The sequence below is a fragment of the Puntigrus tetrazona genome, chromosome 22 (genome assembly GCF_018831695.1).
Source record: "Puntigrus tetrazona isolate hp1 chromosome 22, ASM1883169v1, whole genome shotgun sequence".
NCBI lineage: Eukaryota > Metazoa > Chordata > Actinopteri > Cypriniformes > Cyprinidae > Puntigrus > Puntigrus tetrazona.
Genome location: NC_056720.1, coordinates 11,097,729 through 11,121,191, shown reverse-complemented (window position 1 = coordinate 11,121,191; position 23,463 = coordinate 11,097,729). Strand labels below are relative to the sequence as shown.

At 38.8% G+C, this 23,463-nt stretch overlaps 2 protein-coding genes across 4 annotated transcripts in view; both read left to right on the top strand.

Moving 5' to 3' along the window:
• The window catches only part of LOC122327734 (CUGBP Elav-like family member 5), a 1,183,696-nt gene that overhangs the window by 529,631 nt on the left and 630,602 nt on the right, over window positions 1-23,463 (top strand). The window lies entirely within an intron of this gene.
• ssbp4 (single stranded DNA binding protein 4) overlaps window positions 1-23,463 on the top strand; it is a 51,075-nt gene that overhangs the window by 7,479 nt on the left and 20,133 nt on the right. Inside the window, exons 3-4 of the mRNA XM_043223307.1 lie at window positions 3,005-3,066; window positions 8,409-8,493. Coding sequence (XP_043079242.1) covers window positions 3,005-3,066; window positions 8,409-8,493 — 147 coding nt within the window. The remainder of the gene's footprint in view (window positions 1-3,004; window positions 3,067-8,408; window positions 8,494-23,463) is intronic.

The window sequence follows — 23,463 nt, the reverse complement described above, 5'->3', positions numbered from 1 at the left end:
TGCTGAAACTCTGAAAGGTCTTGATCAATAAATGGATCTGTCATTGGCTACGATATTACATAATGTGCCACCAGGGTTTCTAAAAATCAGTTTGAGCGCCGCTGAGGGAGTGCAATCACAGCATTAACATTTGTGCTGCTGCTACCAGCATGCTAAAGTAGATTGCCGTTACGGTTTTGTGAAGCTCTGGAGCTTCTGCTGTAGATGTGTCAGTGCTGTTCTCACTATATGAATGTTATATAGAGCTTGAGTACACTACATGTCTGGAGTGGAGGTGATGCCACCACTTGTGTTTAGAACCGCTCTTAAACTCGACTGCGTGTTAAAAGTCTGATTTAACGTTGGCCTCGGTGGGAATAGGTGCAATTGGTTTGTAATATAGCCTACTCCATCTTCTGATCTGCTTTAATGCTCTCTTTTAAGGCTGATCTAAGACTAGTATTGGTTTTCTTTTAAGAAGTTTTGCGAAGTTTGCTAGCCTGCGCTTGAATGAATACAGAAGCCAGATTTAGTTGCATTTTAAAATACTTTTGCCAACCTGCAGGTTTGAAATTTACCACAAAATGCTTTTATTGTGCTTTGTTGTATTCATTTAGTCATTTACAGTTGTTACAGGGCCCTATCTTTCTCAAATTAAATTTTTTGCGTTTTAATTCTAAAATTAAGGGTTTTTTTGTCAGGTTGCTGTTGACGACGTGTAAGTTTCTTGTTGAAAATAATATGACAATAGTTTTTCTAAAATGCAACAGTAAAATGCTAATAAAGTGACTCTAAATTCATGATGTACATTATAATTTCACAATATACAGTAGTTTTTATAACTGGATTCCGTCTGTATTTTCCACATCGCTGAAATCATAGGGAACTATTGTTAGAAGCAGGTGATGTCCATTCAGCTTTTCAGTGCATAATTTAAGTGACTACATGTTTTTGACGAGATTTTGTTTGTAGTTATAAAGATGTGTAAATGTTAATTGTTTGACATTATAAGACATTAACAAGATTGTGTAACTCTTCTTTAGTGCTTCAGGACCTTTACAGATTGTGAACTTTTTAAATGTTATCATCTATCTTATTGCATTTGCCGCGGTCCTCCGGTACCTGCTGTGTTTGTTTATGTGGGTATCATTAAGCGCTCACAGTGGACTTCCAGAAGCGCTCCGTCTTTTTAAATGCTTTGCTCAGACAAAGTTTGACAAAGACAAAGCACTGTGCCAAAGTCTTGCGCTTGTGAGAATCTCCAGGGATCTTGGTCAGACAGGTGACATGTTGTTGTTTCTGAACTATATATATATATATATATATATATATATATATATATATATATATATATATATATATATATAGGTATATCAATACTGAGCCATTAAAATGTACTGTATAAATAAATAAAACATTTTAACTTGAACATTCATGTTACTTCATACTGCATCAACTAATAAAAACAACTTTATCCAAAAATATATTAGTAAATGATGAAATATCAATCTAACAATGAACAATACCCCATACAGCATTAATTGTTAATGTTATAAATGCGCTCTTGTAAAGTGTAGTTGATAAATTGGTTAACTTCTAATTTCTTATGATGAAATTTAATCACAATTTGGTAAGAAGCTGGCAATTTTTTTTTTTAAGTTTTATATTAATTGTTACGGGTTGTATTTTCATAGTTGCAATTATGGTTGCAAAATGAAAAATTATATATTTGAGCATAAATTTACACGTTTACAAATAAAAATTATACTGAAATAAAAATAGTTAAATATCTTAATGTGAAGTGCAAATATCATAAATTAGCGATAATTACTAAATCTATTACCAGTCATAGTTTAATTGCAATTTCATTGCCTTAGGATGTTGCATTAGGTATTGACGACAAAATTTGGTTAGCGATCCAACCCAGTAGCGTGGTTTTAGAAAGGCAAATTCTGCAACTATGCATGCAAAATTAGACTGTACACCGTAAGTAAATATTAAAGAGTCAACAAGTAAACAGATGGCTCTGTTTACCAACGTTTGTTTTTTTTTGTATTTTTTTTAGTGGCAGTAGGGCGTCAACGTGCGTGCCGTCGACAGTCGTCATTATTGCCGTTGCTATTCAATTAGGCAAACGCTCGTCAGATCTCAAGACCTTAGCGCAGGCACACTTGTACACCACAGGGGAGGTCTTTCGGCCCAGGCAGGTACACAGCAGGAGGACGCACCTGTGCATTGAAGCTTAATGAGGGAGCAGTCACCTGCTTGTTCCCTTTGCCACCTCACAATTACTGCTGAAACTCCCTCTACTTACACCTCGGACCTCAAGGGGCTACACAGCTCTGCACTGATCAGCACAAACACACACACGCTTTAAAACATTGTTAATCAGTCCCTTACATCAGGGAGGCGCAGAATAATGCACATCAGCTTTTTGGGTGCATAGTTATGGACAGGGCATGTTATAAAATCAATATGTCTGCTTGGAAAAGTACCATCCGTTACAGTGGTAGGTTGAATAGGTGTAATCTGTGAAGAGAGAGTGAACGTGACCCGGTTTGGTGTGGAAAATCACCATTGGGTAATACATGAAATGTTGGACACGTTTTATACTTTAGAGGTTAGTCTCCATATAAAAAAAAGCACAAGTGGTCAAAGTGTTTTGGCCATTAAATCACAATTGCATTGTTTTTGAGCATCTGTTTAAGCTATAAAAACATATTATCTGTTTTGTACTGAGGTGTCCATATATCACTTTGTTTAAAATGTGCCAATTATTGTGAACCTAAACCAATAGGGCCATCTTTTTAGGATCACCTATTTAGCTAGCTGTTTGGATAACACAACAGCTAAATGGTTTTAGTAGATTCCTAGATTATAGCAATGGAGCTGCCGAACCAAAATAACTACATATCTCATTTTGTTTTTCATTGTTTTGATATTGTAAAGGAGCTTTTTAACTGCCTTGTGAACCAGGTCTATTCGTACTTGACCTCTTTTTCTCTGTCTGTTCCTGCCTTTTTAGATCCGATGGGAGAAGAATATCACATTAGGAGAGCCTCCTGGATTCCTGCACTCATGGTGGTGGTATGTATCGATCTTGTAACTCAAAACCCTTAACATTCTCTGACGGTATGGCCATGCTAGCTGTTAGCAGCAGTAGACGAGCCTAAATGAACGCTGCTCCATTATTCTTGGAAGTAGGTGTCTGTATGTTGCCATGCAGCTTTAGGCCTGTTGTATATACAGACGCAAGAGTGAAATGCCTAAGATCTTTATGTAGGACTGTAGGTTGATTTTAAGACGGCTTCTTGTTTTGGTCATTTTCTCTGTGAACTTTAAATTATCAGGAAATTCTTATTCTGGAACTGCACTACTCACTACTTACCCCCATGTCACCCAAGATGTATTTTCCTCCTAAAAGAAATTCCAGAATATTTCTCCATACAGTGGACTTCAACAGGGTTCGATTTTCAGCTTCTGCACAGCTTCAATGGTCAAAATCCAGGCGGAGGAATAAGGGTCTTATCTAGTAAAACCATCAGTAATTTTCCTACAAAAAAATTCTAATTTATCTACTTTTTTAACTACAAATGCTCATCTTGCACTAGCTTGACCTTAAGCATTATGTAGTCAACTTGAAAAGGTCACACGTGATGTAGGTGGAGGTAATGACCCAGTGTTTATAAAGTGAATCCAAAGAAAGTCTAACTCCACTTTAAAAAGAAAAACAATGTGAGATTTTGGAGTTGGTGGAAAAAATTATATTTCTTTTATTTCTTTGAAGAAAGACTTGAACATGTTTGATGACATGGGTAAACCATTAGGAAACTTTTATTCCGGAGGTGAACTAGGCTACTCCTTTTAGCAGCTTTTTGCTAGTGAAAAAACATAGCTACGCTAGTGGACAAGCTAGACTAGCAAGAAGCTGCCATAAACCAGTTTGCACATGCTTAGAAATTCATGCTTATCTAAGCTAGTGTTTACAGCAGGGAACTCTACTGTCCCAGAGTTGTTTTTGCCTTGTGGTAATTTTTCAGAAACATTCATCTTTAAAGTTTTGTCAATCAAACTATCGAGCCCAAAGTACACAACAGTAGAACCAATCAAACACTGTACACCTATCCATTACAGCCTTATTTCGCTGGATCCAAATGAAATATGGCATCTATCCTGACTTAGGTCCGTTGGAGACTCTCATGTTTGTCTGGAATTCACGTTATGTTCTTAGCTTACTCAAAAATAAGATCAGTGTGTGTGGATCAGGTTCACACAGAGCGGTGTGTTCATTTATCACACTCAACTTATTCTCCATCTTGGATTACTGGCTCCCCTCTGTGAGATTATTAGGAGTCTAGTAGGTTTTGGAGGGTCCCTGTATGGTGTTGACACTATTGGTGGAGCGTCTGTCTGGAGCTGTAACGTGTAGAGGAGGGGGTCGTGTCAGGGTTTTAGGGACTCGGAGGGGCCACGGAGTACCGCCCTCTTCACCAACCCCCTTCCCCCAAACAAAAGGGCCAGATGGTAAGGGAAAGCCAACCCCTCCCCCCTGTGCGTACCCCCACCAACCTTTGTCTGGAGGCCTGTCCTTTGTTTGCGGAAGAACCCTCAAACGGATTAACTCCTTGCATTCCAGTCTTCTTTGTGTTAAACAGCCAAATCTCCTTCTCCGCTACCCCTCCAACCCCCCTCCTTTTTGCATTTTCTTCCCTTGTGTCTAAGGCAGTTTCCTGTTGTAAGGGGGTTTGAATGGTAGCACCAGGCTCTGGGGTGGGGCAGAAGGGGGTGGAGGCAAAGTTTGTTGAGAGGGGCAGTCATCCACATCTGTTGTAAGGCAAGCAAGGGCTTGGGGGGTGGAGGTTTTGGTTGGGGTGCAGGTGTGGATCGCAAAAGGAGGATGACCGTTTGCGATTTATCTCGCGCATAGATTTGTTTAATCGATATCTGGTGTGAATGGAGAAAGCCGAGCGACAGAGATGTTGCATGGATTTACTTTCAGATGACCTAAAGCTGACATCCTCCTTTTGCGTTGACAGGAAAGCGTTCACCTCAAGTGCATTAATTTAAAAGCAGCCGTGTAACCGAGGAAACCAACTATAAAAGAAAGGCGGTTGTGGTTGTGTGTGCATTTAAAGTTGACCTGGATGTAAATGAAAGCAGGTAGAAATAATCAATCATATAATAGCATAATTTTTTCATCTCCGACATCACACAGTCTGCAAATGAAAAGGCAGCTGATTTACATTTTACACTGATAAATTCTTAGGTCAGGTCATGTTTTACAATATTGCTTTGATGCGGAGAGCAAAAGAAACATATGTGGGTTAACAAATGGACATAAAGCATTTCTTTTATGCTGTTTGGTGGCGTCTTTTTGTTGTTGCGTGAGTGTTGTATAATTTTCTGCGTAGTACTTGTGATGCACTGCAAAATGTTTTTGAAATCAAAATCATGGCCCAATGATGGCTGTTTAGGCATTGTTTTAGCAAACTCTTATTTAGTCTCTTTGTATTTTAATAGGTAAACTCCCAAGCCACCTAATTACTTCATCCTACATATTGGTTTCTTGCTGAATACATAAAAATGTCACATTGAGGTATTGGAAGTTGTTTTTATGGGTGTATATTGTCTTATATAATCTGTTATCAAAAGAAAAAAATGTTGGAGACATGGTATGGTGGGAAGTGTACGTGTACGGGCCTGTTGCAGATACGGGCAACCATTTTTTCCCAGACATTTAGGTCATTGCCCAGTCCCAACACACCTTTTTCTCTCCCTGATCATTAACCGTAGCATTTTTTTATTTAGAAAAAAAACAATGTTTTGTTTCAGTATTGTTTTATTTTTCACATGACTAGATTTTGGATAATTTCACACTTAGACTAGACTAACATAAGTGTCACTTAAAAAACACAAGTATGTCGCAGTATCATCACACCAGCTTTTTAAAGAAAAGCTTTCCCACGTTTCCTCTGTGCAGACAAAACACACAAGCATTAAACAAGTTTTCCTGCTGCAATCAAGCCAACAGAACTCACTTTTTCAAAAAAAAAAAACAAAAACAAAAAGACGTAACTTGCTCGCGCTCACCATTCCTCCCCACCTTGATGTGTGTCTAGTTGCGGCTTTTCAGTAACAAAGTGTAACTGGCGTCTTATTTCATTTCCCCTGCACCCTGATTGGATTTGAGATGGTCCTGCTGTCTCCCTCCAGCAGCTTTCCGACAAAGCTGCAATCTCTTTAACGGCAGCTGATAGATATGATAATGCCGCCTGGCTTTATTGTGCACTGACTGAAGGGCGAAGAACAGGCATGACGTTCCTCTGTCAAAGTGCCTTTCTTGCTTTTTCTTTTCCTTTCTTTCACCTGTTTTATTTGTTTCCTGGTTTATGGTTTCTATAGGATGTGAGGTGTTAATGTATGGTACCTCCTGCAGAGCGCTCATTTACGCACTTATCTATGGTTCTTGTAATGCATCTTGTCTTCCTTTTCTTTTGTGTCTCTGCTTACTTCTCTCATTTAGATAGAGTAGTTCATCCCAACCATTGTTATAAAGATCACCTCCACATTGTAAAGGAATAGTTGATCCAAAAATTCGTAAAAATATGTGACTTTATTTCTTCTGTGGAACACAAGTCGAAGAAGATCATCTTGACATGAATAAGGACCTAGCCTATTTCTCCAAAATGACAAAAAGCAGTATTGGTCCAAAGAATGCTATACCAGTTTTTTTTTTTTTTTTTTTTTTTTTTTAAGCTTTCCAATGGTTTCGTGTGAAGACCAGATAAAAATTTAGGCCTAATTTTAGGCCTACTTTTTACTTTATTATCATTATTATTATTATTATTTATTTTTTAATGTTCATGAGAAGTTTGATTTTAATAAATGTGTTGGAGCCTTAGAATCTTCATCCATTTCTCAGAAATGGTCTGAATGATTCGTTCATGTGATTCCAACATAAATGCATAATATGAACTACCTTTATGATACTTTTGAAAGGTCTTGATTTATTGATTAAAGGGCAATCACTGTGGTCTTTTTGTGTTACCCTCAAGTCCATGTAATTTTGAGCAAGTGTTGACATAAGTAAATATTACATAATACATAATTGGCTGACCTACTCCCCGTAAGTATGAATTCTATCTGTATTTAAAACTAAATGCTTGATTTTTGCTGCATTTCCTCTACTTTTGTAGTCTGATGAGCTAAATGTTGTTTAACCTTGCTCTCTTATTCCACCCATAAACAGTGAGTGATTTATGAAAGCTGTCATAAGCTATCCTTTGCGTTATGCTCACGAACACAAATCCGTCAAATGGTTTCCACTCCACGGCAAGATATATGAAATGGGTGGAAACTGATTAGCCCCATTGACCTGTCGCCGTGCCGTGAGCGGCCTATTTTGTCCTTTTTGCAATCTGTCACATCAAACGTAAGCTTTTTCCCCACATTCAGAACAGAAGTCTAATTTTGTTACATCAGCAGAAATAATGGTAAGCGGTAAAAAGTGCTGCCTCGAAAGATGGAACAACTTGCGTTAGTTTTCTTAAGCCCTGCTTCAGCAGCTTTTATGAAGCGTCCATTAAATCAATATCTAAAGAGTGAGAGCGGTTTAATGCCGACCTGTTTAACAGGTACTTATTTTCAATGAAGTAATTAAGGGACCATTTGGAGTGCAACCCGCTCCCCTATTAGCCCTTAAGGACTGTATTTCCTTAATTAACAAATATCAAGCCTAATTGATTAGCCACTCGCAGGTCACACCTCTTAAGTGGGAAGCTGTCCAGGGGTTATGATTGTAGTGACCCAGCTTTGATAGAAGCTGTCAAGTTCTTCTGAGTGTGATACTGAAGAAGATCATTCTTCTGTTTTTACCTTCTGTGCCTTTTACAGCGTGCTGGAGCCCAAGTCTAATCTGAAACCATTTCGCACGTTTACACTACAGAAAAATATTATCTGCATTGCCCCCTAAACCCTGCGGGTCTCACATCTTGCATTACTAACTTGAATGTTTCTTGAAGTTTTCGTAACTCTAAATAAAATTTGTTTGCATGTTAAAAAACATTGTTATTAATTCATTGCTTAAACTTTTGCTTCTTAGAAATTTTAGTGGTTTCATCAAAAAAGCTCAGAATAGTGAAGTGAAACACATTTAAATTATATTGAGTGTTAAAACCTTAAGGGTTGTAAATCATGACTTGAGTGTTGTAATTTTATTAATGAGTAGGTGAGTTGCATCAGGCATTTTTGGTAAAGACTATGTTAATTGGAGAAGTTAAGGACTGGAACAAATCTTTCCATTTAGTACTATTTTTCACATGGCCTTGATGCGTTAAGCTTGTTGCTGTTTAGTTCAGCAGCTGTTTAGTTCGGTGAAGTTCACCCATGTATTTGATACTCAGCTTTGTTTATTCTGCCTTATTTTGCAGTGTATTCTGGGATCTGTACTGTGCAGCTCCAGATCGACGGGAGACATGTGAACATTCCAGCGAGGCCAAGGCTTTCCACGACTATGTGAGTTCCTTTTTTACCCGCTGTGGGGTTTAGTTGAACTCGAAGTTCTGCTGTTGGTGACTTTAATCCAATTGATCAGTTTTACCCTCTGTTTAGAGTTACCTGTGCTGTTTATTTTCAACTTTGGGTCTTTTTTGATAGACAGCATGTGCTATAAATTTGTTCACCCAGGTTATGCATTTTATAAATTTTGTAATATCTATAAATACTATTGTAAATCTAGGGTATCATCATTGTCTATGTACCAGGATACACCTTTTTGGTTCTTTAAAAAAAAAAAAAAAAATCTGGCACAATAGCTGAGAGGTTTGAAGGGATAGTTCACCCTAAAAAGAAATTCCTGGAATAATTTACTTGCCTTCATCTTGTCCCAATCTTTTATGACTTGCATTCTGCCGTGGAAGACAAAATATATTTTCAGAAATGTCTTTTCGCTCTATAAAAAGAAAGTCAGTTGGACCCTCAACGTAAAGAAAAAAGTTTTACACAAAAGAAATGATTCATACAAGTTTGGAATTGGAGGGCGGTCAATGGACACAATTAAAATTTTTGGTTGATCTATCCTTTCAAGGCTGCAGGATTAAGATTAGGCTGGTCTGTCTTGAAGGTCTGCACCGTGACCCTTTTGACCCCTTGATTTGCGAAAGACCTTTTAAGTTAGTAATGGAGAACTGGAGCAGCATGTGTGGACAACCCTTGAGCTCCACCAAAAAGGGTAGCTCTTTGTTGATGCGGCTTTCCAACTGCAAATGACCATGTTAATGTGACCACAAACACTGACCCTTGCTCAACCCTTGGGCTCAGTCTTGAAGAGTTTGAGTGTTCGCGCCTGTATCTGCAATTTGCAGAGTAAACTGGGACCTCTTTCCCACTCTGCATGTTTTCTTTGGCAGAAATTTAGCGTCAAATATAAATTGTGCAAATATCTTTTACCCGCCACATTAGCAGTGTTAAAACCTCGTGAATACGCTCCAGAGGAGGATAATATGTCAAAGATTATATGAAAGTAACTGTGATTTACCGCTAACTGCTAGCACCAGAGTCTCACCTGGGCCAGATCTTGGGGCTTGAGTCATGAAAGGGATTATGCGTCTATTCTTGCCTCAGACATTTAATTTACTGGACTCGCTAGCAGAGAACAGGTACAAGTTTGTGTCAGCTGCCTGCTGAAGTTTCAACCAATTGGAATATGCGCTCCTGTGTACGGCCTCTATAAGATTAATTACATGGTTAATTAAACGCCATGCTTAATTAAGTCTGACGTGTGTTCAATTAATCTATACGCCTAATCATTTCTAACACCCAATGGACACCTGGGATTGTCGAAATGAGTGTTCTGACGACCCCCTCCTCCGCTCGACTGACCACCCGTGTTCGAAGTTGACGCGGCTGTTGTGAAACAGGCTGTCTGCTCCGATTGACTGTTTGAAATGCTCGGTGGCCTTTTCTGAGTAAACTCCAGATCAGTTTCTAGGCTTTGCTACTGGACCTCTGGGACTCGGTGAGTTTGAAAGGCTCAGATGTCCTGCCCCCCGAGTTCTAGTCTGAGGATTAATGACCGGTTTCCCCTGACCTTTAACCCTCTGCAAAGTTCAGGAGGTCGGAGCATATCCGGCCTGTGTTGTGTCCTGTTCCGAAAGTATTCTCAAATCTTTTCATCAGGCTATTAATCTCCATTTGCCTTCAGATTGTTGCGTCCAGTGGACTAATTCTAGGTTTGTTTTTTTTTTAATTTTTATTAATTGGACTAGGGTGAAGTGAAAACGTCAAGTTTGTTCCTCGAGGGTTACTCAGCGCCGTTGAGCGATTTCCCCAGCCGTCAACTCTCGAGCCAATGGCTGGCCACTTCTTGGAAGACCTGAGGCTACTTTCTGTCTATTTTTGAGGCTTTTGTAGACACCAGGCTAATGTTGTGTGAAGAGTCTTACGGTGGAGGTCGTGACGAGTTTTGGTGGTGATGGGGGTGGTGAAGATGGAGGATGAGGAGGAGGCGGCAGCGGAGGTCCCATGGGTCGCTCCAGACCTGTCTCCGTCTGATTAACTTCATCTCTGGGATCCCCGTGGACCGGCCGCCCCATCAAGCCTGCTATCTCAGGCAAGGCTGATAACAGTGCCCATTCCCTAGCGTGTCAGTGGATCAGGGGCAGAAAAACAAGCAGGTTCCCATGAGTCAAATCCTCCTCACTGTCAGCACCGCCGTTATATTGGCTTCTTCAAGTCGAGGCTTCAATGGTGACTAGTTTTTTTCAGTCAAGGAATTAAACCGTTATATTTTTATTTGTAAACTTATAGGTGGTGGAATTTGGGGCAACTCTGTCTCCTTCTATCTGTCTACCCTTCTTTTTTTATTTATTTTATTTAATTTTTTTATTTTATAGCTCAAGTGGCCAGTGATGCACTTTGTGTGAGTAAGTCCTCCAGTTGGGAGGAAAGATAATGGGATATAACATGCAAATCTTGAGATCTGTGGAATCTGGTTCATAACTAATCCGAGGATTGCTATAGGATTGCGACTCTGGCTTGGCTCCCAGAAGTGCAGAGCCAGTTCCCCAAAACCCGGCAGCCACTAGTGCCACCAAGAAACCCTCGATACCACATGTTTTCCACCAATCCCCACCTTTTAAACAGACAGGGTCATCTGGAAGTACTTCAGTCTACTTATAGACAAGCTATTGATTGCTACTCTGTTATAGAGGAACTGAAATCAGCATTTAGTCCAATTTTAAGGTTGCTTACTGAATAGAAAGAAGGAAAAAGAGAAAAACATTGAGGAAAGGAAGGGAAAGCAGGATATAGTGGTACCTGCTCACTGTAAACTTCCTAAAACTTCCCAAAGAAGCCTGTCTTCCATCAGAGCCTTTTTGTAAATCTTGGTATTTAGTTACACCAGCAAAATGTTTTGCATATTTGTCGCGTAATTTTGCATGTGGAGTTGCTTGTAAACAGATGAGTTCATAACAATATTGTTCTGGTGAGTGATTTGAAAGATCTTATCCTTTATTTTCTGATTGCTGTCTGAGCTGTGGCTTAGTTTTTTTTGTTTTGTTTTGTTTAGTTTTTTGGGCAGTTTTATCTAGATCATAATCCTGGTTCTGTGAAAAGTGAAATGGCTCTGTGAAATGTGATGCATTGAACATTTATTATTTTGGAGATCTTCAGGAACTACACAAAAAGGAATTTCATAAAACAAGCTTCATCATGAATTTATCCATATTGGTTGATTATTTTATATTGTAAATTGGACAATTGACATTGGATATTTATTTTACTGTAAATGTTCTACATTTAGACGTAAATTTTTGCTGTCACATAATGCTCACTTTAATATAATATAAATAGCCTATATTATAATATAAAAATGTAATTAATTATACAATATTGCTTAATGTATATATTTAGAGTGGCCAGATACTGATAAGTTAATTAATAAGCAAAATGGTACCAATATATTAAGCAAGAACCTGTCTAATGTAAACTCCCCAGAGACCCAGGTCAGGTGAACCTGAAACTAGCCTAATTATGCTAGGCCTTCTTAGATTGATAATTCAACCAAACATTATTAATTAATTAATTTGAAGCATTTACTCAGCGTCCTGAATTAGCAAGTTTTTATTTTAGGCAGGACACATAAGATTTTGTTTTAGGAATTCTTGAAAGTGATTTTTTTTATTATTTATTTATTTATTAATTTATTTTTAATCGACAATGGGGTGGTCCAAAATGGTGTGGATTGCCATGCAAGAAAAAACCTCTATGGTTGAAGTATCATTTGGGTTTTTAAGACTCCTAGTACTTGAGGTGAGCTGCTGACTAGTCCATTAAAAACAAAACAAAACGAAACCTAATTTTAGACGTACTTAATGTCACCCAACTTGTCTGCTACATCAAGTGTCACTCTCTGAAAGATGGCTTTCCCCGTCCCATCACGTTCTGACAGAAACATTGTAAGTACATAATGGAGGCCTTTTCCTTGACCCTTAGCACTCTTGAGTTGCTCTGTTACACTGTTTAAATTAGAAAATAACTAATACCGATTTCAGCCGTCACATATGCCTACACGACAGACATGAGCGTTCCTCAATGACACACAAGGCGGAAAACTTGGAGAGGACGGAAGGGCGACAGACGAACATGTTTTTCATTGCGGCATGTTTTGGCAGAGTTCTGCGTCATTGAAAAGACGAGTGGAGGAACAGGTGGTTTAATATATCTGAGCATTTCAAAAGTGGAAAGTGAATAAGCGTTGGTCATTGTCTTCGTCTTTCTTGTTTCATTCGCTTCCAGGTGGTCCTGATGACTAATGTGTGACTGTGATTTTGAATGTGAGCTACGTGCCGCTTTTCTCCTCTCAATCTAAGCTGTTCTCCCTGCATCATCTGCCCTAGCGTTCACCTGTCTGTTTTTTTCCCCTTTCGTATGCTCCGTTTCTGCCCTTTTTCATTTTAAATCTCTCAAAAATGCCTCTCATTCTCTTGCTCTCAATGAAAATTACCAGCTTTTTTGAAAGATGACGAAAAGGAATAAATCTTAAAGGAACGAACAATGACTCACACACGTTTTCACTCAAAGGCTTCGTCGTTGTTCACCTTCATCTTCCTCTTTGTTGATTTCCCAGCTGAAAAACACCAGGAGAGAAGCATATGTTGTATTTTGGATGCTGGTCCCCAGCATGAGATGTTAGCATGCTAGCTTCCCCACCAGGCTTCACAACTAGCTTCTAAGATACGTTTTGTCATAGTTATGCCTGTTCACCAGCTAACCCAGGATGGATATGTTTAAAAAATATTTTTTTACTCTTAACCACCCTTTTTATATCTTTAAAGAGTTCATCACGCTTTCATGCCTTTCCTGAGCGTGCTGTGTTTAAAAATCTGTGTGAAATGTGGTCTGTTTTGACTAGCCATAAGAGACATCAAGAGTTACTTTGACGCTTTGTTTATTGTTTACATTTCAGAGCATCTGGATATAAAGGACAGGTGTGTCTGAGGGTCATTTATGTATTTTGAAATTCTGTCACATCTTGCTAGATATTTGCTAAGGTCTGAAGTTGAAGTTGTGGTAAGAGCTTGTTTCATCTTGAAGAGAGGTGACCTGTATGTTATCAATCCTGTGGCATCTTATTATGGCTGTTTGTATTGTCCCTTGGTTTGTTGGTACCGCTTTGTGTCCTTTGCTGTGTGTTGAAGCAATCGTCACGATACAGTATATGCATTTTCTTGTAAGTTGCTCTGGTGAGGCGGCGTTTGCCAAGAAAATAAATGGAATTTAAATGTCATCTGTCTGGAGGAGGTGTGACCTGAACTCCGTCTGAATTCCCACAATTGCAAGTCTCCCTCCCAAGTGCTGTTTTGATCTAAACTCCGTCGTTACTTTGAAGATGGCCGGCCAACCCAGATTTAGGTCCGGAGATACTCGTTTCTCACAGAAAATGGAATAAATTACAGGCATTAAATGAGGGGGAAAAAAAACCTCTGGTAACTCTCCACAGGCAACATTGCAGATTTTGCTGCAGCATTACTATTGTCATGCTATGTGGCTTTCTTTATTAACATTTACTTTAGTTTTTGGCTGATTACCAATAAATATCATCATTGCCAGCTTAATTTATGGCTGCGTAAGCTGCCTTTTCATTTTTGCCAGTTATAAATCATAACTGAGAATATATCAACATGCAATCGATTTAATGATAAAAGATGTATTTTTAAATACAAGAAAATATCTGTTTGTTGAAATAAGAGGCAAAATAATATTGCAGCTTTCATGCATGCGGTTGCCAAATAACAGTTAAATAAGTTAAAATCCCCACATCAAATTTCATTGATTGGATTCAAATGTACAGACATTTATTTGACTGAAATTTGGATAAACAAAAACGGGACAATTTTGACAAAATACATTTAACTAAAAAGACTAATTTAGAAGTCTTAAGACAAATAAAAATTGCTGCTTTTTGGTGACAATTGGTGACATTTTATAATCAGGATGTGATTATGACTAAGAATATGAGAAATGACTGCTAAAATTTAATTTCATGGTTTTGTTTAAAGTATATATCGAAATATTTGCAATTCCCACTTTGTGCTCACAGTTTAAGCTACATAGCATACGTTTGAGTAGTCGCACGGTCTAGTCAACTACAATTTTTAAAGGTACGGTACTAACTCCTGTAGTATTAATAAGGACCAGTTTGTCGTTTTTTTTGGAGATTTCGAATATGTGGCAACATTAGATAATCATTTTTAAACCATCTTTTGTTTTTTTGGGTTTATGAAAGCATTAATGGCCAGTGCCTTTATGGTGACCTTCGTATCGAAGGTTATCACGATGATCTAGGGAGTCGCAAAGAGTGAAATAAAGTAATTCTCCATCGACAGACTCGCTCTTCCATCTTGATCTATTCTTCAGAAGCGGGAGGTGTTTGCTTGCTGTCTGCGCAACGCTTCAGATTCCTGTTTGCACTGCTGTGGGTTTTGTCCGAATAAACCATCTGGTTCTTGTGCGAGTGTCAATACAGAGACCGCAGTGGTGTGTTTTTCTCATAACCTTGCAAGGGGGTGTGAATCAAGGGATGCCACAGTTATTCCAAGTCTCTCGATTTCATTTCGTCCCTCTTTGTTGCGCCAGCGGTGGGCAGCGAGGTTAAGTTAGCAGGTCCCACAGCTGGCATTTACCACGTCTGGCACCGCTGGCATAGCGGGCCACCCTTCTCCGCTCTGCTTTTCAAGTGCCGACTTGGCGCAATGAAGTAAAACTGTCCGTTTGTAATGCAGCGGTGTGCTCGGGATCAAGTTTCAACAGGCTTCCACGGATCGCGAGGAAAAAGCCACAAAACTAGCATGAATCCCTCAAAACAAGCTCCGTCTTTAGATTGGGTTTACTCACGCAGGCAGCGTTTATAACTGGAGATTATGTTATTTGATTTGGGTGGAGTGTTTGTTTTTCCACTTTTCACCTCCACGCACACACACACACACACACACACACACGCACGCACACACTGTGGTGAAAGACACAGCAGCTCATCGTCTCTGTCTTGTGCTGCCGTGGGTCTATTCCCAGACAGTGAGCGTAATGCAGAGTAATTATTATTTTTATACCATGTGCTTCCAGAGGCTTTCACTAGAAGTCAAAATGGCTCCCTACTGACCGGCTGATTACCTCTGAGGCCGTGCCCACACCTGCCTCCAGTCGTACCTTGGCAGAGCTGTACCCCGCTGCCCCAGCGACAGAATGACTGGGCTTAACTGGGATGGTTCTTTACATGTCTTAATTGCCACGTTCACTGCTTTCACTGTCTCAACATTTCACAAGATCCTTTCTTTCTTCTTCATTTGCCTTCACAAAAAAGTACCATGTTAATGCGGTGATGTTCTTTGAAGTGCTGTGGAGACAGACCGTATTAAGGTGTTGTATTACCATCTGATACCGTAAATGTACCATGGTAACTTTTTTTTTTTTTGTTTGCTTATATGGCTGCTTGCTTTCCTGTTTCAGTAATAGACGTTATATTACCATGCTACTATTTCCCTTCCCTTCCTTTTTCCTGGTATTACCTTTTTCCTTTTTCAACTGTTCTTTTCTTCTATAAAAAAATAATACCTCCTTTTCATTAAATGCTATGAATATTGATAATGAATAATTAGTATTTCAATATGGTAATCACTCAGTACTGTGGTGTAAATCAGAATATGATATTGCTATGATATTTTCAATTATATTAATATTAATACACACACACACACACACATACATATATCTACGTATGTATTTTTTTTCGTTTAAATGGAAATTTGCTTAAATATATACGTTAATATATATACACACAGTGTTCACACTCCTGTATTGATTTATTGCCCTGCTTTTCTGATGTACCATGGTATATTTTGAGTATGATATGAAAAAAAAAAACTGTGTATCTATATAGTAATCAAGTACTGTTTTTCGGTCTTGTTTGCTCTGAATTCCTATCATATTTTAACCCTCTGGATGGCTCTGTTCACAGAGCTAAAGATGCATTTGTCTCTGAGCTGATCAGGTGTGCTCAAGCCCCTCGTGTGTGTGTGTGTGTGTGTTCGTGTTCAAGCCACAGCTGCATTGTCGAGTTATGACGCTCTCCTACTCCTACAATGCTTTTATGCATTGTTGTCTCCTTTTTAAACACTCAATATGGCTTCTTTATCTTTATCTACATGTAGAATTGATTGCTTGGTTGTTAATCTCACGCATTAAGCTTATTGCCACATTGTTCTATAATCATTCCACATACACAAGCCTGCATAGATTCAAGCTTCTTCAGCGTAGATGGCTTTTCTGTAGATGTTTATGCTGTGTTTACCCACTGGCATTTATTCTCCTTCATCTCGTACGTCTGATCTTCATTTTGTCTCGTGCGCGTCTCATCCTCTCACTCTTTGCTCGTTTGGTCTCATACCTCAAACTCTCCTTGCAAGATCGAGTGTTCAATAACTGCTGCAGTTTATAAAGGCTACAGGGTCAAACAAAGGTCGCAGGCTCCTCGGCTGCCAATCAGAAATCTCGAACCGCTGCTGTCTGAAATGTTAAATCACACCTTGCCCTGAAAATCCGACCTCGCGTTGTTTACCAAATGTGCGGGTGCCTTGCTTTTCCCTCAGTCTGGTTTGTAGTGATTAGATAATTTTATTTGTGAGTTTAATGTCAATGTGTGGAAAAAGTCCAAACTAATTTTAGCCACCTGAAATGTATTTAGCATGTCTGCGTATGCAATTAGCGACCAGATTATAACTGTGAACGCAATTTACATGATGGGTTGATGCTATATCCCACAGTGTTTGTCATGTTTTTCATGAAGCAAGCCACTGAGGAAGAGGAGAGTGATGAAGAGGCCTGGGGAAGGGGCTGTTGACCTGATTTTGGGGGGCTGTGGAGGCTGTGATAGTGGTGTTGTCGGAGGGTTTGTAATCCAAGGGATGCGCGGTCAGATTAGAGACTGCCCCATATTACAAGAGCTGGGAGAGGGGAGGGCGGGAAAGTCACTAAAAGGCTCAGGACAGATCAACTGCTGGGGAAGGTGGCTTTTCGCTTATTTATTTCTTCTCTCCTGCTGTTTATTAGCATCTTTTTTATATTATTCAATATAATATATATATTTTTTCCCCCTATATATTTCCGAACTTTTTCAGTTTTTCTAGAATTCACATACTTACCATTTCAGAAAGGTGCGTTCTGTTTTTTGGTACCAATAATTTTACCCACAAATGCACAAAACCAAGTAGCTGAGGGTGTATTTGTAGCAGTGGCCAAAAATGCATTGTATGAGTCAAAATTCTAGATTTTTTTTTTTTTCTCTGCTATGCTAAAAATCATTAGGACGTTTAAATAAAAGATCATGTTCCATAGGTATTTTTGAAAAATTCCTACTCTAGATATATCAAAACTTAATTTTTTTTTCAATATTTAAAATTCATGATTTTACTATTCTATCCTAATGTCAATGGAAAGCTTATTTTATTTATTCATTCTTCGGATGGTGTATTAATCTATACATTGACACTTATGACTGGTTTTGTGGACCAGTGTCACATATTTTATATTATTCATTATATTTATAATGTTACTTTTATAGTAACCTTTATGACACCGTGCATTATTTGATGATAAATGAAGTATATTTTCAACTGTGACTGAAAATCAAACCAGACTGCGTAACAGTGCACCTTTTGTATATTTCTCAACCCGTGCAGCTTGTTTTGGCAATTCTAAACTATTTTGATACAGCTTCTGTCTGCTTTAGCATTTTTTTCATTTGCGTGGCACACTTTCAACTCCTTGTCTCTTGTTCGCTGATTTATCACGAAAGGTTATTAGTGCATGCTGCAAAGTAAATGTTTGTCGGTAATAAGCGTCCCAACGCGTCGCAAATGCCCACCCAAAATAAAGGGTTTGACACTGCTGCAAATTGTGTTTAATTGCACTAATTAATTTGAGCCTGTGACTGCCAAATCTGATTTTTCAACATCGATATGCGCTAGGCTCGGCGTCAAAACATTAATGTAATTCTGATATTAATACTATGTTTCCTGTTGTGGCTTTTACTTCACAAATGTAATTATTTGGCTGTGCCATTATTATGGTTGACTGAAATGACTCTGGTTTATAATTATTTTTTGGCCTGCTTGTGATACAAATGAATAGTTTTGACATCTGTTGCCGTTCACAGTTTATGATGTTATAATGGTTTTAAAAACATGCTGTGATGTGCAAGACAGATCTGATGAATCATATGACCCATGTGATATTACAAAAATAACAAATGTCCATTTTTTTACCTCACACATTTTTTAGAATTTTATATATATATATATATAAGGGTTGAATATTTGAAGTAAGTAACCATATTCTCATATTTATTAATGCTTCACACCATGATAGGAGATTTCGGTCATACCACCCGCTACTAATATTAATTGAAAAAAGCGTGCAGCAAACAAAAATAAGCTCTAATATCAGACATTTTTGGCAAACTGTGAGGGTTGACACTCTTGATAAGAGAAAAAGAGAAATATCGACTTTCGCCGAATGTCCCTCCGCTCTCTCTCTCTCTCTCTCTCGTTTGTTCTCTCAGACTTTCCTTCTCTATTGCTTTCTCTCGTTCCATCTCTCGTCTCTCCTGTGCTCCATGCAGAAATGATTTCCATTTCTGAATTAATGAGGTTCAGCTGAACCAAAATCTCTGTCTTTCTCTCCAAACCCCCGAACCCCCCCTCCCCTTCATCACAGGTTCATGCACAAATACACACTGGCGTTCGAATACTTTGTCAGTTGCATACCGTTGACAGAAATGTGTACAATTTCAGATATGTATACAACAGAAACAAATATTTATCTCATATTGGAAAAAAAATGAAAATGCTTCACGTGGTAGAAACTAAATAAAGCCTGTCCTGTACATATAGTCTCAACCATTTGATCTTAATAAAACAGCAGTGCCTTAATTGGATACAAATACTGAAAGATATAGTAGTTGTAGATATGTTTACGTTTAGACCTTGAAACCTGAGACAAAAAACAGTCTTCTGCTGCCGTTTGGTTTTAAGCACACGTAAAACCAAATGAAATTAAACTATATGAAGAACATTATTTTTAATAGAGCGAGTTTTCGCATAGACGCTAGTCGGTGTCATTTCTGATGGATTCGATTAACACAATGGTTTTGGCTGGATGTGCCTCGTGGGTCAGGGCCTAGAATCGGGTCTTGTCACCATGGTAACTTTGTGCAGTGTATGCAAAATACTACAGTGCTTTGGGACCGTTAGAGGGTGTTAAATCACCCTCCCCCTGTCCACCCCCAACACACAGACTGAAGCTGCTAATACCAAAGCTCAACCAAAACAACTAGGTAGAGAGCCTACCTAGTTGTTTTGGTTGAGCTTTGGTATAAGCAGCTTCAGTTCGTTCGCTTGTTGTCGCGACGCAATCAATATTTTGAATTAAAAATGAGGTCCGGATTAACATAATACAGTTTCCAGCATGTTATAGCTATATGCTTGTCTGACGCTTCCTTCGAATTTGAATTTTGCTTTAATGTCAAAGGGAGAGGCAGCGATTGGTCAATAATCTGCTAAGTAGCATCGATTCACAGCGTTTAGTTCCTCTGGCTGGCTACTTTGGTTGGGAAGCTAATCAATGCTGTTGAATGAGGGCCTCAGTGATCAGGGATTTCCTACTCCATGCACAGTGCGGTCACATCATTTGTCTTCATTTGGCGTGCGATTATTCTCTGTAATGGGCTTCATCAGAAGGAAAAGGTTAACACACCTGGCCGAAAGGATTACGGATATAAAGTAGCCAAGATTACCAGGCATTCACATTCGTCATTTGTGATGGATGCATGCTGGTCTTCTGGGTTTTTGTAATATGTATCATTTCTCAATTTTCCAATAGTTGGGATCTTAGAAAGAAAAGACAAGATACTAGTATTACCATTTAAACTTTTGTAAACCAGTTTTTTTTTTATTCAAGAAAAGAATCTTTTTGGCCTGTTACATATACCTTGCTGAATTTCTTAATTTGATTTGGTTCAGTGGCGGTATTAAAGGTAATTATCTTACTTGCATACATCGTGTTGGCTTTATATTTTTGTTCAGGGTCTTTATACCTGAACATTAAAAAAATGATGTCCTTCTGGATTCCTTTATCGGTCCTTGGCATCAAAAAAAGGTTGAAAATCCCTTAGTTTACACATTGAAAATATTTGCTTTGCTGAGGACAATATCAATTAGTAGTTTTTTTTTTTTTTTCTTTTCTCAATGAATGCTAGCGTACAACCTATGTAGGAAAGCACTTTGAGGATTAAAAAAATATTCATAGTTTGGGAGTTTTTTTATTATCTGGAGATGGTGAGTGCAGGTTTTATTATACAGTGGATCGCAGGACCCCCAAATTACCCAGCCAATTCAGATCAAGGTTACACATCTAAAAGTGCTGGTTTTCAACACTGAGCTACACCAGTGTTTGATATGTTTTCTTTGGAAATGGAAAGGCTGTTAACATCTTTAGGAAGTGGTTCTTCAATCTACTACCCTTGTTCTTACCCCCTCCTGTTTTGTCTGAAAGATAAAGTTACTTCCTCTTCCCTTTGCCCTGCTCCCTCGCACCCTCCTTCCCTGCTGTGTTTTATTGGTCTTAGGAGTTGTCCATCACTGCTCTCGCTGTTTGAAGTGCTCCAGTCGTATATCACCGCCCTTTCTCGCTGGATGTCCTCCCACTTCCTGCAGGGTTCTCCAAGATTTTTGTGTGTATGTGTGTGTGTACCTGACTGTGAGCACGGTTTCTCCACACTTTATTTCTCCAGTCACACTTAAACACACTTCCAAACACCCACGCTGGTCTTCACCCATGATATCTTTACTGTGTGTTTGAGTTGTTTATAGCCCCTTGGTTGATAGTTGTGGTCAGTTGAGGTGATGTGCCTCTGGAAGGCTGTAGCGATGCTATACGTTCCTTCCTTTCTTTAATAGCTATTTGTAAGTTTCTTGCTTATTTTTCCTTATTCCCTTCCATCCATTTTTCCCATTAGTCCCAGTGTCTTTTCTAAAGTGCTTATTTACCTTGAATAAAGTCTTTGTTTTTCATAATGCTGTCTTTGCCTTTATTTATTTATTTACCTTGCAATCCTTTTCTTCTCTCTCTCTCTCTCTCTCTCATTCTCTCTCATTCTCTTTCTCTCTCTGTTGAGGACAAGGAGGTGAAAGCCAAGCGGATTACAGTGGCAGTTTAATCTGGCCGACCTACCAAAGTATTTTTTTTTTTTTTTTTGCACTTTTCTGCAAGCTTATGAGGCTGTGAGGCCGAGGGGTTGGGGGGACAAGGGGTCCAAAGAGTGTGGAAGGGAACACAGTTGGTCTAAGAGGCTATGTGAGACTAAACCCAGATTGGTGCCAGATGAGGATGGTAAGGGTGGGGGGTGACAGTGGACTGTGGGTGAGCAAGCAAGGGATGCTAATACTATTTTGTTACTAATTTGTTTCCATCTGTCTGGGCATATTGCATCTGTGGCTGTGCATTCCCACAGTACCAACAAGAAGAATCATTTGCCCTTGCTTAAATCTTGGTAGGTTTGTAGAGCTTTTAAATGGTTCAAACCAACAATTTCTTGTGACTATTAGTAAATATGAAAAGAAATCACCCAGGTTTTGCAGAAATTGGATGGATCTGTCTCTCATATCAGATGCCAGCAATTGCTGTAATCCAACACAGTTCTCTAACCAAAGATATGCAGACGGATGTTTTTGCTGTTTAGTCACACTTTGTTGTTTTTGCAGGTGTTTTGCTTTTTAAGATGCAGTGTGAAATTTTAAATGGTTAAAGGGATAGTTTTCCCAAAAATGAAAATGCTGTCATTAATTAGTCGCCCTCATGTTGGTGCAAACCTGTAAGACCTTTGTTGATCTTCAGAGTACAAATTAAGATATTTTTGATGAAATCTGAGAGTTTTCTGAACCTGGATAGACTGCAACACAATTAACACATTCAAGGCCCATAAAGAAAGTGAAGTACATAAAATGGTTCCTGTGACATCAGTGGTTCAAATGCACACAAATAGTAGTATATGGTATTAAAATTTTTTTGTGAATTATCCCTTATATTTATTTATTTATTTTTTGTTTAAGCCAGTCCAACTGTTTTCAAACACAAGAATTTGCTTTATATTTTGTGCATCTGTTCAGGTGAGGTCAACTCAAAAATAGCCTAATTATTTAATTCCGTTTATTGTGGCAACACTTCAACTAGTCATTTTTTAAAAACAAGTATTACTGTCCAATATGATTGGCCCGAACAGACCCTTTTAATAACAAGTCTTGACACCAGTTTTAACTGCTAACTGTATAGTTTCAACTTTCACAAAACGTTAGTTATATAGCAACACCGCCTGAGAACACTAAAAGCACACCTTGGGAAATGAATTCTGTTCCAGTGTCATGATTGAAGCCATGTTTCGCTGACAAATTTATCCAGCTTGCTAACCATCACTAACAGAATAGTGGTCAAACAAAGCACTAGCGTTCGTCTCACTCCACACCTGCTTTGATGTGACTCATATCGCTGCTACTTTCATCAGTTCTCCCCTGCTGTGCAAATTTAGAGGGAAGGGGTCCCTCCTCCAATGGGATTAGCTTCAAACTGGTACTTGTCCAGTGGCGTTAAGGTTTTTGAAAAGGGCTTAACTAACCTCCACTCATGGGAGACTTCTGGAGGTTAATGTGGGCTCTTGGATTGTTTGCCTTGCAATTAACATGCTGGATGGCCCTACGGGGGAAGTCAAGAGCTGTAATAAGTAAGAAACAAGACTTTAAGCAACTGCACCTATGGATGCAGGTCTATACAATTGGCAATGTCTTCAGTACATGGATGTTTTAGCATGAGAGGGTTTTTATGCATGAATCGTTTGTATCTTGTGTTTTCATTTAAGATGCCATGTTTACTAAGCAT